This window comes from Phascolarctos cinereus, unplaced genomic scaffold, assembly GCF_003287225.1.
Source record: "Phascolarctos cinereus isolate Bilbo 61053 unplaced genomic scaffold, phaCin_HiC Scaffold_726;HRSCAF=1367, whole genome shotgun sequence".
In the NCBI taxonomy this organism is placed as follows: domain Eukaryota; kingdom Metazoa; phylum Chordata; class Mammalia; order Diprotodontia; family Phascolarctidae; genus Phascolarctos; species Phascolarctos cinereus.
Genome location: NW_027556098.1, coordinates 272,093,730 through 272,109,140, shown reverse-complemented (window position 1 = coordinate 272,109,140; position 15,411 = coordinate 272,093,730). Strand labels below are relative to the sequence as shown.

At 39.8% G+C, this 15,411-nt stretch overlaps 1 protein-coding gene across 6 annotated transcripts in view; it reads right to left on the bottom strand.

Annotated features, from left to right (window-relative positions):
* Positions 1-1,100: 1,100 nt before the first annotated feature.
* The window catches only part of ETS1 (ETS proto-oncogene 1, transcription factor), a 191,995-nt gene continuing 177,684 nt past the window's right edge, over positions 1,101-15,411 (bottom strand). For all 6 annotated transcript variants that reach the window (XM_020963813.2, XM_078147109.1, XM_020963815.2 and 3 more), the window contains 2 exons: positions 6,454-6,572; positions 1,101-5,165 (listed from right to left, as the gene is read on the bottom strand). In XM_020963813.2, the coding sequence (XP_020819472.1) occupies positions 4,950-5,165; positions 6,454-6,572 (335 nt within the window). In that variant the 3' untranslated portion in view covers positions 1,101-4,949. The remainder of the gene's footprint in view (positions 5,166-6,453; positions 6,573-15,411) is intronic.

Genomic DNA, 15,411 nt, shown 5'->3' with positions numbered 1-15,411 from the left:
ACTTCTACAGTTTGGGCAACAAGAATAGAATACTACAACCTTGGACTCTTGTCCTGGAGTACCTTTCTCCAAAGAGCTCCATGTTCTTTGCAAATAAAATTGAATTCATCTCATGTCATCTCTGCAAGGGATTTATAGGCAGATACTATTGTTCTAATTTTACAACTAGCTCAGTCCAATAACTAGCAGACAAATATTTACTGAATTAAATTGCTTTGAAAGAATTGAGTCACCAAAATTGTATGCTATAGGACCACAGCCATGTAATAAACTAGTGGCAAAGAGAGGAAGGAGGAAGCAAGCCTCTTGTTTTCAAGTTCTATGCATTCTAATTAGGTTATGAATTGTAACAATCAAGTAGCTTGAGTAGCTTATAAATGTTTAGAATATGTTCCTCCTCTCAATTTAGACCAAAATGCACCTTAATTGGAACAAAACCTTTGATACAGTATATTCAAGGATTCTGATTTCAGTGGTCTTCCTCACATTGTTCTTGGGGAGGCAGCTGGATAGCATAGTGGATAGAATGCTGAACCTGGAGTTCAAATTCTGCCTCAGATACTTAATAATTCTGTGACCTTGGACAAATCGCTTAACCATTGTTTGCCTGTATGCCTGTGGAGCAGTCTAGATATTTTCAAGAAGGTTGAGCATAAGGTGATAATTTTTTTGGCTATATTAACTCCTGACTAAGATATGTGATCCCCACTGGGGTTGTCGGGGCAGTGTGGTACAGTGAAAAGAGCTCTGTATTTGGAACTAGAAGACCTGAGTTTGAATTCCAGCCATACCATTTATGGTGTGACCATTGATGATTCCCTTCGGTCCATTTGCTCATCTGAAATATAAGAGTAGAAAGAATGTTGGACCAAGGGATTCCTAAAGATCACTTTTGGTTCTAAATCTGTGGGGAAAAATACTCACACAAAGTGAAATCATATAGTATAGAAGTTATAAAATGTTCTAAAACACAAATATGGAAGTTCTGATAGATTATCACCAAGTGCCTTCATCCCTGCATTTGCCTCTTGTTGGTCAAAGTGTATTTTTTTAATTAACTGATGAACCAGACAGGAAAAAATCAAGCCAAACCCACATCGTTATGAATGATTTTTTTTTAATCTCACACAGTTTAAAATACAGTATGAAATCAGGCTACAGTATATAAAAAACTCTCCAGCAAAATGATGTGCCAGCATCAGCTACTAAAACAAATGGAAAAAAAAATCTCCCCCATAAGAAATGGCTTTTTTTGCATTTTCTTAAAAAAAAAACACAATAAAACATAGACACGTACATCGCTACATCTCTAAGCTACCTCAGCTCCAATTTTTTAAAAAGCACCTGCTTTTCCTTTTTTTAAATCTTGCTTTTAAAATTTCCACTTTTAAAAAATATAAATTATATGAAAATACAAGTTGGAAAATAGTCAAACACAATATAACATTTTCCCCCCTACACTTCTCAGCTTAAAAAAATTCTTATGTAAAAAAACAACAATGTTCAATAACTGAGGCAGTATTCCTGGTGGAGATATTTCCATTACAATATATATTTTATATTATATATGTATATACGTATACATATATTTATTGTTCCTTGAAACTTCTTTGGAATGTAGGCAATAATTCAACGGATTTATATAGACCCCAACAGAGAAAGCAGCATGCACAGCATGACCAGAGTAGAGATGGTGTGTTTGTCCACCACGAAGAGAAGGTAGGTTTAATGCTCCAAAAACCCAGAGTGTTCAACACCAAAGTAAGGACAGGCAACACTGGGGGACATCCAGCTGACCTGTTCAGAGAGGGCCCCAACCTTTTGATGTTCCTTCCAACCCTTTTAGCCATGGAATTGGGCTAAATAGGTTATCCTTCTACTGGAGAGAAGGGGGAACAGGAGAGAACCTGAAGCCAAAATCCATTGACAGTACATTAGACATCTCCATAAAAGTCGGGGTGACATCAAGCTGAACCAGAATTGCCCATCCCTTCTCTAGAGTTAACGTGTTGTTGTTTTTTTTAAATGAAAGAAAAGCAAAAAGGTAACAATTCAGGTACATTTCCAGTGTATAAACCATCCACCATTCATTCTGGGATGGTCTGTCTTTTGGACAGAGAGAGGGAGAACAAGAATCTGGCTAGGCCAAGAAATTTTCTGGGCAAAAGCAGAAGCTGCAAATACTGAGTATGGTGGCATTAAGGAGGGATTGGGGGTGGGAGTAAAATGGCCCTTATGAAAAGCAAGGTCTGTAAGGTCTAGGAACTGCTAGGTATTTCAGCACTCTCCTATGTTTACTATACAACTGTAGGAATTATGGAATTGTTTGAAAAGCAGGTATTTTCAGCCTAAATTCAAAAGGAGAAGGGCAATGAGATGAATACATGATTTATGCCAGGTTGCAAATATAGCAAGCAAAGAGCTACGGCAAGCCACAGGTTTTCTTTCCCCCACTGCTGAAATAGGAAAATACTGAACTGGGAAACTCAAACACTATTTCAAAATTTTATAGCACATGCGAATACACACACACACACACACACACACACACACACACAGAAGGAGAGGGGAGAGAGAGAGAGAGAGAGAGAGAGAGAGAGAGAGAGAGAGAGAGCGCTTTGCCAGTGACCAACAAGACAATAAAATGTGGGGGAAAGCAACATAGTCCAACTTGTTCCACCAAAGACCTCCCTGAGCAGCCCCAAAAATCACAATGGGAACTTTTTTAAGGCACCTGGCATAACAGGCAAAATGCATAATGGCCTGACATAACTTCACTTTGTCCACCACTTCCTGTCTTCACCTTAGCAAGCTTGGGACAGTCATGGATCAATCACAAAGCCCCTTTTTTGATGATCCAGGCTTTGGGAGCTGACCTAAGAGTAAGTCTTCTCTTTCCTTGGATATATACCACAAGGTAGTTTAAACATCCAATTCCTCATTGAGAGTCTAGAAAGGGCTGGCCTGGAAGCAACCCATCTTGAATTTTTTTTTTCCATTCTCATTCTAAAAGCTAAACTCAAGTCCTCCTTTCATTTTTTTCCTTCATCATCTTGTTTATCAGGTATCCATCAAGGTACTATACTAACATCAGGCACTTTTTTTTTTCTAACTAGCTGCTTATTTCCCCCCTAACAACCACATTTTCACCCAAGATTGAGACAATGATTCTCAAGGGCAATGCCCAAGTAAAAAAAAATGGAAAGCACTGAACTCTTGGGGTCCCATGGGGAAGGGAGAGGTGTTCTCTTACAACACACGGATTACCTTTTCTTACTAAATCTAGTCTCCTCCCATCATGCTCCCATGCAAACCTTTCCTCTCCTCTACACCATCTATCCATCCTTACTTCTTCTGTAACAAGATAACATATCCAAGGACCAGGCCCTAAGAAGGCCCATACTGACTACATGCTTAACATCCCTAGACTCAGCTGACCTCATTTCTTTAAAGGAAGGCCTCAGGCTTTTTCCCCCTGTGGAATTCTACACCAAGCTGTTTGCTACGCACTGCTATCTAAACTTCTATAACTCCCCTCCTTGCTAAAACTCAACCAGCCAAAATGGCTTAATTAGAAAAATCTCCAGATCTTACCTCTCTCCTGTAGCTTCCTCCCATTCATTATTTAGTAAATTACAACTTTCTCCTTACTGAGAAATGGGGGGATGGAAGGGGAGGGAGAGAGAGGAGACAACAGAAGAATTATGTGTGATGATCCCAGCCTGGAGGGTTTAGGGGTGGGGGTGCTTAGGTGGATGGCTAGGACCTCGATGCACTCAGAACTCATTTCTCTAGATCTGATAGCTATCTTACATGCCTACACCTTTGTTTTTTTTAATCTACATATACAATTGAGAACTAACAGGGAACTATCTCCAAATTCATCTTCCCCTCTCACTTTCTTTTCTACTACTAGGCCAGTGCTACTACAATTACTACAGTTCCAGGTTACAGCTGTGTAATACATTCAGTTAAAAGACTTAATGATTTTCTTAGTTCTGCATTAAGTCCAAACCCCAAGAGTCTGCTAATGGCAAATGAGAAAATGGATGTGATGATAAGAAATATTCACGGGTGAGATTCACATGCACCGAAGAACATTTTCCATCCCTGACATCCAAATCAGCCTTATTTTTCCTACATCTGCAGGTCTTAAATTTTGGACTTCTGAATCTCAATGACAACGCTACACTTTTCCAGTGGGGTCTATATAAATAGTTTTCTTTCACTGTGACCGAATTCTCAGCCGGCACATAGAACAAACTCGCACAGAATGGCAATACTGAGACCACCTTAGAGCTTAAGACGATTTTTAAGAAAAAAAAAATACTGGCACAAAATTTAATAAAATAAATTTTAAACACAAAAAAAAACTTTGGTCCCCTCCCCACTGAAGTCCATTTTTTGCTCCAAAAGCAGAGTAAAAGGCAAATAGTAAAATTCTTGTGTTTTTCCAAGGTCCATCACCAGAACAGAACCTTCTATCCCACCCTTTTTGCCCTCCCAGCCCTTAAAAAAAATCTACCCTTTCATCAGTCTTTTGACTTCCTGAAGTGTCAGTTTCTTTTGCTTATTAATAAGGCCATAACCAAAGTGGCATCTTTTCAATGAATGGTTTCTATAAATGATTCAATATTGGACTGTTTTCCTCATTTAAACCAGATTCTTCTGGCTTCTATGAAGACCCTCCCTTCCCCTTAAAAATCTGTCCTTGCCTAGTTCAGAAGTCCTTCCTTGCTTTTCTTTGGTGGCCATACCACCATCAGTTATAGCTTCGGCTCAGTTTCCCACCCCTGAATGTAAAAACTGAGTTTCCTCATGTCTGGAAAACAATAATAATAAAAACAAAAACAAAAAAACATAACAACAATTTAAAATCAAGAGTCCGACTGATGCAGTTGATCTTTGAAATGCTTCAGCAAAGTTCTCTCCATTTTCTTCTATCTCTGTCACTCATCTGCATCAGGTTTGACATCTAACATGGCATGGAGTTCCTCAGGCGTGTACCCAAGCAGGCTCTGCAGGTCACAGACAAAGCGATAAACGTAGCGTTTACCCGCCGTCTTGTGGATGATGTTTTTGTCGTAGTAGTAACGAAGGCCTCGGCTCAGTTTTTCGTAGTTCATCTTAGGCTTGTTTTTCCTTTTGCCCCATCTCCTGGCCACCTGGAAGGAGGCAGTGGAATAAAAATAATTAATACTGTAATTTTAAAATGTCAGATTATATGCCCACACTGACATGTGGCATGTAGCATCATAAAGAATTGGAACATTATATGTAAAAAAAAAATAAAAATTGTAGCAGCTCTTTTTTAGTAGTGAAGGAAAAAAACAATCTCTCAGGTGGTGCCCACCTATTCTATTGCAAAATGGCTAAAAAATTGTGGCATATGAAAATAACAGGATGTTATTACTGACCTGTAAAAAAATGAAATGGATTGTTTTAGAAAAAAACTGGGAAGAACTGTATGAACTGACGCAGAGTGAACTGGCCGGAACCAGGAGTACAATTAATGCAACAATATTATAAAGAAACACAATTTCTTAAAGACTTGAGAATTCTGATCAATGTAATTAATTATAAACCATTATTCCAGAGGCCTAAAGATGAAGCATGCTATTCATCTCCCTGTCAGAGAGGTGCTAGACTCAAGGTTCAGAATAAGGTACACATTTTTGGATATAGTTAATTCAGAAATTTTCATTGTTCAACTACAAATATTTATCATAGGGGTTTCCTCTTGCCTTCTTTTTGTTTGTTTGGGAGATGGGATGGAGAAAAAAAAAATGTTTAGTTAAAAAACTTATTTTTATTTTTAAAATAAAATTTTAGTTAAAAATTAAACTAAATTTTAAAAAAGAATTATGAAGTTAGAAGACATTTTGGTAAGTTCTATTTTTTAATGGCCAGGGAAAAATCAAAGTTGGTAGATTTTTGTTTCAGTCAGCAATGAATCCCAATATGGAAGAAGTGGGGAAATTAATCTAGGACCCTAAACAATGAGTAGAGACAAAACTTCTCAATTTGGAAAAAGAACAAAAGCAAAAGCCCTACTCTGGCATCAATACTATTAACAGCATTTAGTCATCTCAGGAATGACTTATGTGATTCAAGGAGATAGGCAGGTCCTTCCATCAATATGTAAAGGTCTGAGAAAACCCCCAAATCTTTCACATGACTACAACAATACCCCTTACTTAAGATACAAGAAGGTGAAGAATTCCAAGGCTTCATAAACATACTTGGGCTCATCACTTTCCCTCTCTAGGCCTTACTTTCCTCATCTATAAAATGAGGGTAGAAAAGATGATTATTAAGATTTCTACCAGCTCTAGGTCCCATGATGCCCAAATGGTCAAGAATTCATATCACTGGAAAAATGGAATGTGACATGCAGCTCCAAGCTAGTCCAGAGTTCTTTCTCATAGTACTCTCAATATATTCCCTTCTTACCTCATCTGGGTCAGAGAGCTTGAATTCCCAGCCATCTCCTGTCCAGCTAATAAATGACTGACAGGATTTATCCGTGAGTAACTCCAGAAGAAACTGCCACAGCTGGATTGGTCCACTGCCTAGAAACACAAATAATTGTGAAGCATTATACCAGATGCATCTCACTTTTCACAAGTGTAACTGAATTACAGAGCTTTCTCTCCTCCCCTCCTACTTTCCATTCATCTCCAGGACAAAACAAAGATGTGCATAGTACAAATGTTATAGTCAGGTTATGATTAGATGAAGTAGAAAGAAAGGCAAAGAGTTTTCTTCCAAAAACTACCATTTAAAGACATATCAACGGCCTTCTTATTTCTGATTAACCCATATCGTAATCACATTATCATTAACCAATATCACTTATAATCAATAAGTAACATATATATGCTACTTTACTTATCTTTTGAGATTTACTATGGTGTTGTAGCTTTCTCTCCATGATTTTCAAACAGAAAAAATCAAGTCATTATATTTTCCAAAAAGAATGTTAGAATGTGAGGCAGGGAGGATGGGATAAATATTTCTTTATCTTAGGTTTGGCTTCCTGACTTGCAAATTGGAAGGATCTCTATCATCAAGTCACTTCCTTGGGAATTAGATGTGTTTAACACCTCTCTCTTCTCTCCACTTTTAATTCCACACTCTCTACATTCTGAGAAATAGAAAGAGAAATATTTTTGGATATGACCAATTCAGAAATTTGTTCTGCTTAACTATATATAGTTACCACAAAAGGTTTTTTCTTTCTTCCTTTCTTTCTTTCTTTCTTTCTTTCTTTCTTTCTTTCTTTCTTTCTTTCTTTCTTTCTTTCTTCCTTCCTTCCTTCCTTCCTTCCTTCCTTCCTTCCTTCCTTCCTTCCTTCCTTCCTTCCTTCCTTTCTTTCTTTCTTTCTTTCTTTCTTTCTTTCTTTCTTTCTTTCTTCCTTCCTTTAATTTTTTTTTATTGTAAACAAAGGAAATAATTTACCATCTAAGTAACCCTAAGTGGCTGGATTGAGAACCATATTGGAAATTCTTCATGCATGGAGTCACTGAACTCTACTTTTAAAAACTATTTATCCCTTGTCTTGGACTTTAGAGCTGTCAAACCCTAAGATCTGCTAGGGCTCAAACAATCTAGTGGTCTGTTTATTTTATACTGAAAGCTACATGTCACAGCTCCTTCCATGGCTTTTCTTTTTCAATACTTTTATTATCCAATACTCCACTGGTACTAATCTCTGTACTTTCATATGGCCATAAATGAAAAGATTAGTGTATGACCAACAGGCCTTTTTTTTTTTTTTAATATCAGTGTAGGCAGCGAACCTTAGAAAAATACCATGGGCATAATATGAGCAGAGGTAGAAGTCAATACTATAGTATGATGTTATGTCTAGGCTGTGGATGAGTTGACTTATAAGGATGTAGCTTGAACATGGAAAAGCCAGCATTTCAATGCTCCAGATCTGTTCAGTTTCAGAGTATCCCTTTGCTTCTGGCATACTGAGATAAAATAAGCTTTTTAAAGGAGTTCATCTGCAGACTTTAGCTCTATTCTCAACCTAACATAGAAAAGCCATATATAGTAGGTAAGAAAAGAAGTCTCTACAGCTAGAGGGGAAGGAACTACAAACATCAGCTGTCATGTGGTGGCCAAAGAAAGGCCAATTCTTTCAGGAACAGTTCTTGACAGTGGCTTATCAGACACACCATTGGTCTCCATAAAAACCATAACTCAAAGCTGGCCATCCCCAGTTCTTCTTTCTTTTTTGGTCTCGTCCTTGTGATTTCATCAGTACATAGAGCTCCCCACCGAGGAAGCATGCTAACCAACGTAGATGGCACTTGCCTTGTAACCTACAGCCTTAGAGTTGTCTGGGGGCTCTGAAAGGTTAAGTGACTTGTCCAAAGTCACTAGCCACTAGCCAGTGTGTGGCAGAAGAGGGCTAGGAGCCAGGTTTCCCAATCCTGAAGCCAGCTTCTGATTCCTCTTTTTAATAATACAAGGCAGAGCTTTAACTACATTTAAAGATCATTTTTTAAAAGGAGTAAAAATTTCTGGAAGCTATAATTCTTACATCTATCTTAATGGGGGGGGGAAATTTTAGAGTGCAATAAGACAAAATAAGAGTAAGAAAGTTTTCGAGATAAGTTACTTTCAAACCCACAAAAAACACCCTACAAATAAGGTAAGAAGATTTACATAGGATAAAAAAGACAGCCAATATCTGCCTTTGAGGAAAGTACCTAAGTCACGGTGGGGCCTCTCCCCGTCAAAAGAGAGCTTGAGGGTTTAAATAGAATTGACGGGTATGTATAACTTTTTCTAGCGAAATTAATAAGAATCACTTGAATCCTCCCTGACTGAGACGCCAAGCTAAAGATGAGCAATGACAAAGACTTCCCAGAGATATGCCATCCCAGGGAGCAGGGGGAGGCTAGGAGGTCAGTTGTCCTTACTGTTTATTCTAGAGCTCTGAGCATAACATGCTGTTACAGGTCCCACCCAGCTCTAACATTCTCTGCTTCTGTGATTTCTAGAGGCATAAACATCCTTGGTCTGCGTGCTGTTGACAAGTTGTGGCCCAAGGGGGCCTGAAAGGGAATTTGTGGAGGTTGATGACCTTCATTGGTGAGCAAAGCAATGCAGCAAGAAATTATTCAAACTACACTAAGGAACATTTCCCAAAGCAATCTGGCTTTGAGAGTTTGCAGACTATTTTTTGTGCCACAGAATGAATCTGAAGGTAAAGAAGGAAAGCCCTGTGAGGATACTTTGGGCTACCTGACAATTCATGCATCCTTACACTTCCGGAACGCCACTAGGCAGTCAGGGGTGGTCCCTCTAGGTCTTTAGCAGCAACTCTCCTCCTCAGCTATCGTTTCCTAAGGGACAAGAAGCCCCTGGCTTAAAAAAAAAAATAGTAATTTCTTTCCTCTACTCCACTGTACCATCTAACTTTCTCGTGACCACTGTGATTCTTCTCTACCTTCCAAGCCTCCACTGGCCATTCTAATACTAAGTTTCAATTACCTGCAAGGTTTAGTTTAAGTCTCAGTTCCTCCAAGAAGTATTTTCTTGTCTCGAATGATTTCACCCACATCTGAATTCATTGCCCTGACTCATTTGTTGACACCACTCATGTGTCAATAAAAGCACAGACTGCCTATGGCATCCTTTAGGTTCATTCTGACTTAACTCTTGTATGGCTATGTAACCCCTTACAGGCTTAGCTTTTCTCCTTAACTAGACTCTAAGCTCCCAGAAGTAAGGAATGTGTGCTAGATTACTTTTATGTGCTCTGAAACAACACCTTGCAGAGTGTGTTATAAGGAGCACTCACCAAGGTTGGCCCCAGGGAGAGATAAGAGAAGGTACTTCCCCTGCTTCTTTGCAAAACGGAGTGACTATGAGTGTGGAACACTTCATACAAATCAACTGGTTTTTCTCCCTACTTTTTCTTCTTTTTTGTTACAAGAAATGGCTCTCTGGGAAAGGGAAAGGAATATACAGGGAAATGAAGGCAATATACAAAAAAGAAAAAGATTGTCAATAAAGTTCTCTTAAACAACAACAACAAAATTCAGGTAGGCTAATTCAAGATAAAAGGAATTCATTTATTGCTTACTGTGTGCCAAGCACTAGGGGTACAAATACAAGTAAAGAGAAAGACAGACCCTGCCCTTAAGAAGCTTGCACTCTAATGGGGAAAGACACAAAGGGGAGCTGAAAAGGGGGGTTGGGGATTTACCAGCAGCAGAATAGTGTTCAAGTCTTAAAAATTCAAATGATTGAAATAATAGAACTAAAATGTAAAACATTTAGTCAAGGTAAAAGGGACAAAATACTCCAGGATGGGGAAAGAGGAGGCGAGACTGGGCTCCCTCCGGCCCCTGAAGCACACCATTCATCAGGGTGGAGCAAGCAGAGTTGAGTATGACATTTGGCTGGTTCTTGCCCCAGCACAGAAAAAAAGGGGGATTGAAGTTCAATCTCTGTTGGCACCAAGCCATGGAGGAAAAAGAGTGAAGGTTGTTCTTGCTGGTGCTGCCAGAACCATTTGTCAAGTCTTCCTGTGTGTACATGCCCTTTCCCAGGAAACGTTTGACCGCTTATATGAGAAGAATTGGGGGGAAGGGGGAAAGGGAGGGTCCTTTCTGGGCCTCCTTTCATTAAGACTTTTTCCTTGCTCAAAAAGGACTACAAAAACTTTATGAAACAGCACTGGAAGTTCGGATCCAGTGCTCTATTTGGCTCCTGTGCTTTTTTTGCTCACTGAAGGAAGGAAAGAAGAAAACACAAAAAGATGCTTTTACTCTCCAGAGAAAACCTATTGATCCCCAATAAGAAATTAGTTTTGGGAAAGGAACTTGCAATAGACAAACATCTTTTATTGGCTTCAGGACAAGTCAATCAGACAAGAGTATCTATTGATCACTTTCTAGGTGTCAGGCCTTGTGCAAAGTGCAGAGGATACAAAAAAAAAAAAAAAAGCAAAACTATGGTCAAGACCATGATGATATCAGCCTGTCCCTACTCTTCCACCCCCAAAGAGGCAGGTGGGTAGTACAGTGGATAGAGTGCTACACTGGGAGTCAGGAAGACCCAAGCTCAAATTTGACCTCACACACTTAATCTCTTTTGCTTTTAACAAGTTTACTCAACTGTAAAATGAGGATAATAATAGTACCTACCTCCCAGGGTTGTTGTGAGATCAAATGAGATAATATTTATAAAGTGCCTAGCTCAGAGAAGGCACTTAAAAATGCTTATTTCTTTCCTTCCTTTCCAATATATGACTTTGCAAGCCCTAATCCTAAAACAGAGCTCATCCCAGGATGAGCAAAAAGTTCAGGCTTCTTTCTTTGGCTTTTAGGGAAGTTATTGATCACTCTTTAGAAAACCTTTATTCTTTCAACAAAAGTAAATAAGCCCATAGGTGTAGTATATTGGAAGGGAACTTAGAGGTCACCTGGTTCAACATCCTCATTTTATAGATGAGGAAGTTAAGTGATTTGCAAGGTCACACAGGTAGCAAGTTGACTTGGTTTTGAATTCAGACCCTCTGATATCAAAAGAAAAGAGAAAAAAAAACATAAGCAGAATTCATGACTCATTTTTAAGAGTTTAAGACCTGTGTCCTCTCTCATAGGGAAGAATAAGGAGAAAGAATGTCAACATTCTGCCTTCTACCAGATAATTCAGTTCAATTCAACTCAATTCAATACAACACAAAACACATTTCTTAAGTGCTTGAGAGAGAAAGCCTAGAAGGACGGGTAATTCCAGCAGGGTTGCCTTGACCATGCCTCCAGCCAATTTGGCTCCTTCATAGGTACTTGACATGTCCTTGGTTACAGTGATTAAAACCTTTTCCCATGGGACCCTCATAATATTGTATAACAGAAGCCTTTATTTCTGTAATGGGCTATCTCTGTCCCCTCAGGTCCAAGATAGAGTTAAAAAAAAAACTTACTTGAAAACCTACAGTTTGAATGTTATGCTGAACTGAAGATACAGGTACTTTATACAGGTTGGCCAATCAGCCAGCACCTGGGTCATAGCTCCAGGCCTCCCCCAAACAGACAATGAGTATGGCAGACTCTCTTTGTGATCCCTGTAGCTTTGCCCATACTCAGTTTCAAACTACCCTGCCCCTAGAATTTCTTAAAATTGTGAAGCTTCCCCCCAACACACACTCCAGACCCTGCTTATGGCCTGCTGACCTCTGTCCTGAGGGGAGGAGGAGGGTACTAAGAATAGTGTCAGTCATGGGAAGGGAGAAGCTCACATGCTAAATGTGACTCACAATGGTGTCCCTGTCTGAAGGCCTCCATTGGCAGTCAAGAGAGTCCTTTGCCACAACTGCTCCAGAGTGTCACCCATCAGGAATTCACTGGCATCACTGGGAAACTATGCTTCTCAAGTCAGAGCACAGAGTCACAACTACAGTGGGGTCCCTGTTAGTGGGAAGTCTCTGCCTAGGGGGTAAGGGTTGGGGGGGGGATTCTAACTGCACACCACGTACATATGCATGCCATTAAGCCGGCCATACACCCCCCTCACCCCACCCCCACCCCTCCTTCCGTCCTTCCCTTCTGTTGACTGATACTTCTTTGTTGGCTTTGTATTTCTTGGCATCTTAAAGGGTCCCCTTCTCCATGGAATGCTGGACCAAGTATCAAGAAACCCTGAGTTTTAATCCTGCCTCTTCCTCCCTGCTAGTTTTGTGATAGTGGGCAAGTCACTCAGTCTCTCTGAGTTTTGAGACCATCAGCTATGCAATGGGAATAAGGCTAGCACCAATCTCGAGGTCCCAAGGATATAGGATGAATAAAGTATTCTGAAGAGCTTTAAGTGTTAGACAAATTCCCATTCTGATCATTAGCATTATTGTTATAGCTGACACTCCTCCTTTCTTGAGACATGGACAATGGGTTGAGCTCTGAGGGGTTATTATTATTGCTGTTATCATTATTATAATTCTCTCCAGGACTGAGAGAAAGATGGTTGGCTCAAAGTTAACAGTACTGGGGACAGGTAGGTGGTACAGTGGATAGAGCTCTGGCCTTTGAATGAGGAGGTCCCCAGTTCAAATCTGGCCTCAGACATTTAATATTTCCTAGCTGTGTGAGCCTGGGCAAGTCATTTAACCCCACTGCCTAGCCAAAAAAAAAAAATTGCAATACTGATCTGAAGATGTTGATGAGTTTCTAGTAACAGAAGCTAATGAGACTACTTTAAAACAGGAACCAAACCTAATGGCAAGCCACACTGCAGATGCTTTTTTCCACAGAAGGGAACTACAGGCACCTCAAATAATCCAACTCGATCTTTATAGGATCATAGATCTTGAGATGAAATGGTCCTTAGGGGTCATCAATGAGATATTTGTGAAGTGCTTAGCATAGGGCTCAGCATGTGGTTTATTGTTGTTCAGCTGTTTCAGTTGTATCTTACTCTAAGTGACCTGTTTAGGGGGAGGGCATGTTCTTGGCAGAGACATTGAAGTGATTTGGCATTTCCTTCTCCAGCTCATTTTACAGATGAGGAAACTGAGGCAAAGAGGGTTAAATGACAGCTAGTATGGATTTGAACTCAGGTCTTCCTGACTCCAGTCCCTGGACTCTATCGAATTCACACCTAGTAAGTGCTTAATAAATGCTTGTTCCCTTCTTCCACATCTAGTCCACCCGCCTAGTTTTATAGATGAGGAAATTGAGGACCAAGGAGACTTAATCTTTGGTTACATAGGTGGTAAATCAGTCCTCTGACATCATAGCCAGGACTTTATCCACTGTACCATGCTGCCTATCATAGGGCCTTTGAAACTCTGATAATGCTTTAAATCCTTCCTTCACCAGCCAAAAGCAAAAGCTACATTATATATCCTGACCAGTGGAGGGTTCCTAAAGGTCTTGAAGGATTCATTTTTTTTCCCCACCCTGATGCTACCTCAGTGGTGGCTTCTCTGCAGTTGGGAAAACAGAAACTCTTATATAAAGATGAGGAGATTGTATAAAGAGGTATCATTATCATCAAGGAGGTCTTGATAACATTTTTCCCCACTAGCCCTGAGCTTTTCTCAAGACCTTCTGCCTGCTGTCTTGGCAAAGTTGAGCCTTGCCAACCTAGTAGCAGGCTGAGATGACTCTAGATCAGTAAAGCAGAACCATCCCCAAAGCCCACAAAGCTCATTTTATCTGTTTCTGCTGACTGACCAACCATTCATTCACTCTTTGATTTCAAAAGACTGCCTGACCACTTCACACCTGCCAATCACACCTATTTCCCAAAGAAACCAAACCAAACTGACAGATAGTCCGTATTCTTTCTTCTGTGTATATTGTAAATGAACCAAACACTAAGTGCAACATTTTCATAACTTGAGTTACCCCTTCTTCTGGGCCTCCTCTGCTGAAAGTACATCAATATCAGGCTGGAAATGGGCTTAGGATCTCTCTCAAATTCCTCATATCCCATTAGCCACAGCTGCCTTTCTATCTATACCCTAGGAAGGACTAACTTACAAGAGTTCACTTCCATATGGATGGAAATCTCAAACTTGGAGGAAGCTGAAAATTTAAAATGAGGAGAGATGTCTCAAGATGTCTCTTGGAGAAAGAATCAGCATCTCAAAAATGGAAACTGATTGCTACTGTAAAAAAAAGCAAGATGAAAGACTCAAGCACTTTGCTTCTCTCTCTTTGGAGCAAAAGGAGTATTAGGACTCCTGAATCCTATCTCATCACCATTCTTGCAGAAGTACAAAGTTCCACACCTTGTTGACAATTGGGGGTTAAATTGCTGCTCTGTTGATGAGTTAAGCTGCATTAAAGGCCTCTGTGCAGGGAGGGCACCAGATTTTATTTTAACCTATGAAACTCTCATGGTTGGTCAGCCTTGCACAAGAGCTGACTCCTCTGTGATCAGTACACATCTGGCAGGTGGCCCTAAAACAGAGAAACAGTCTTTTCTGGTCCCTCCCTTCTAGCCAGATGTCTCAACCCACAGTCAAACAATGATAGCAAAAACAGAACACTCAGATCTAGAAATGACCCCATCTGCTCACAAGGCATCCTTTGGTGTGATTGCACATCTACTACGTTCCTCAGGCAGAAGGAACTCTGATGTCTGAATGCCCATTCTTCTCTTTACCAATTCCTTCTCTTTCTATAAATTAAATAGAACCTGAAAACTCTTCTCTTTCATGAAGCCCTTTCAGATTGAGCAGAAAAGTTTGACTGGCTTTCACTGTCCTAGCTTCATCTTGCCCAATTTTAAGATGATGCTCATGTGAAATGTTCTGACTGTGTGCCTCCTGTCTGTGGGAAAAGGTACATAACTCTTATCACCTTAAATGGTGAGCCAAACAATATCTAGGAGATAGAAAAATTGAGGAAGGAAAAGGAAAGTCTCTCTTGTTTCAAATTG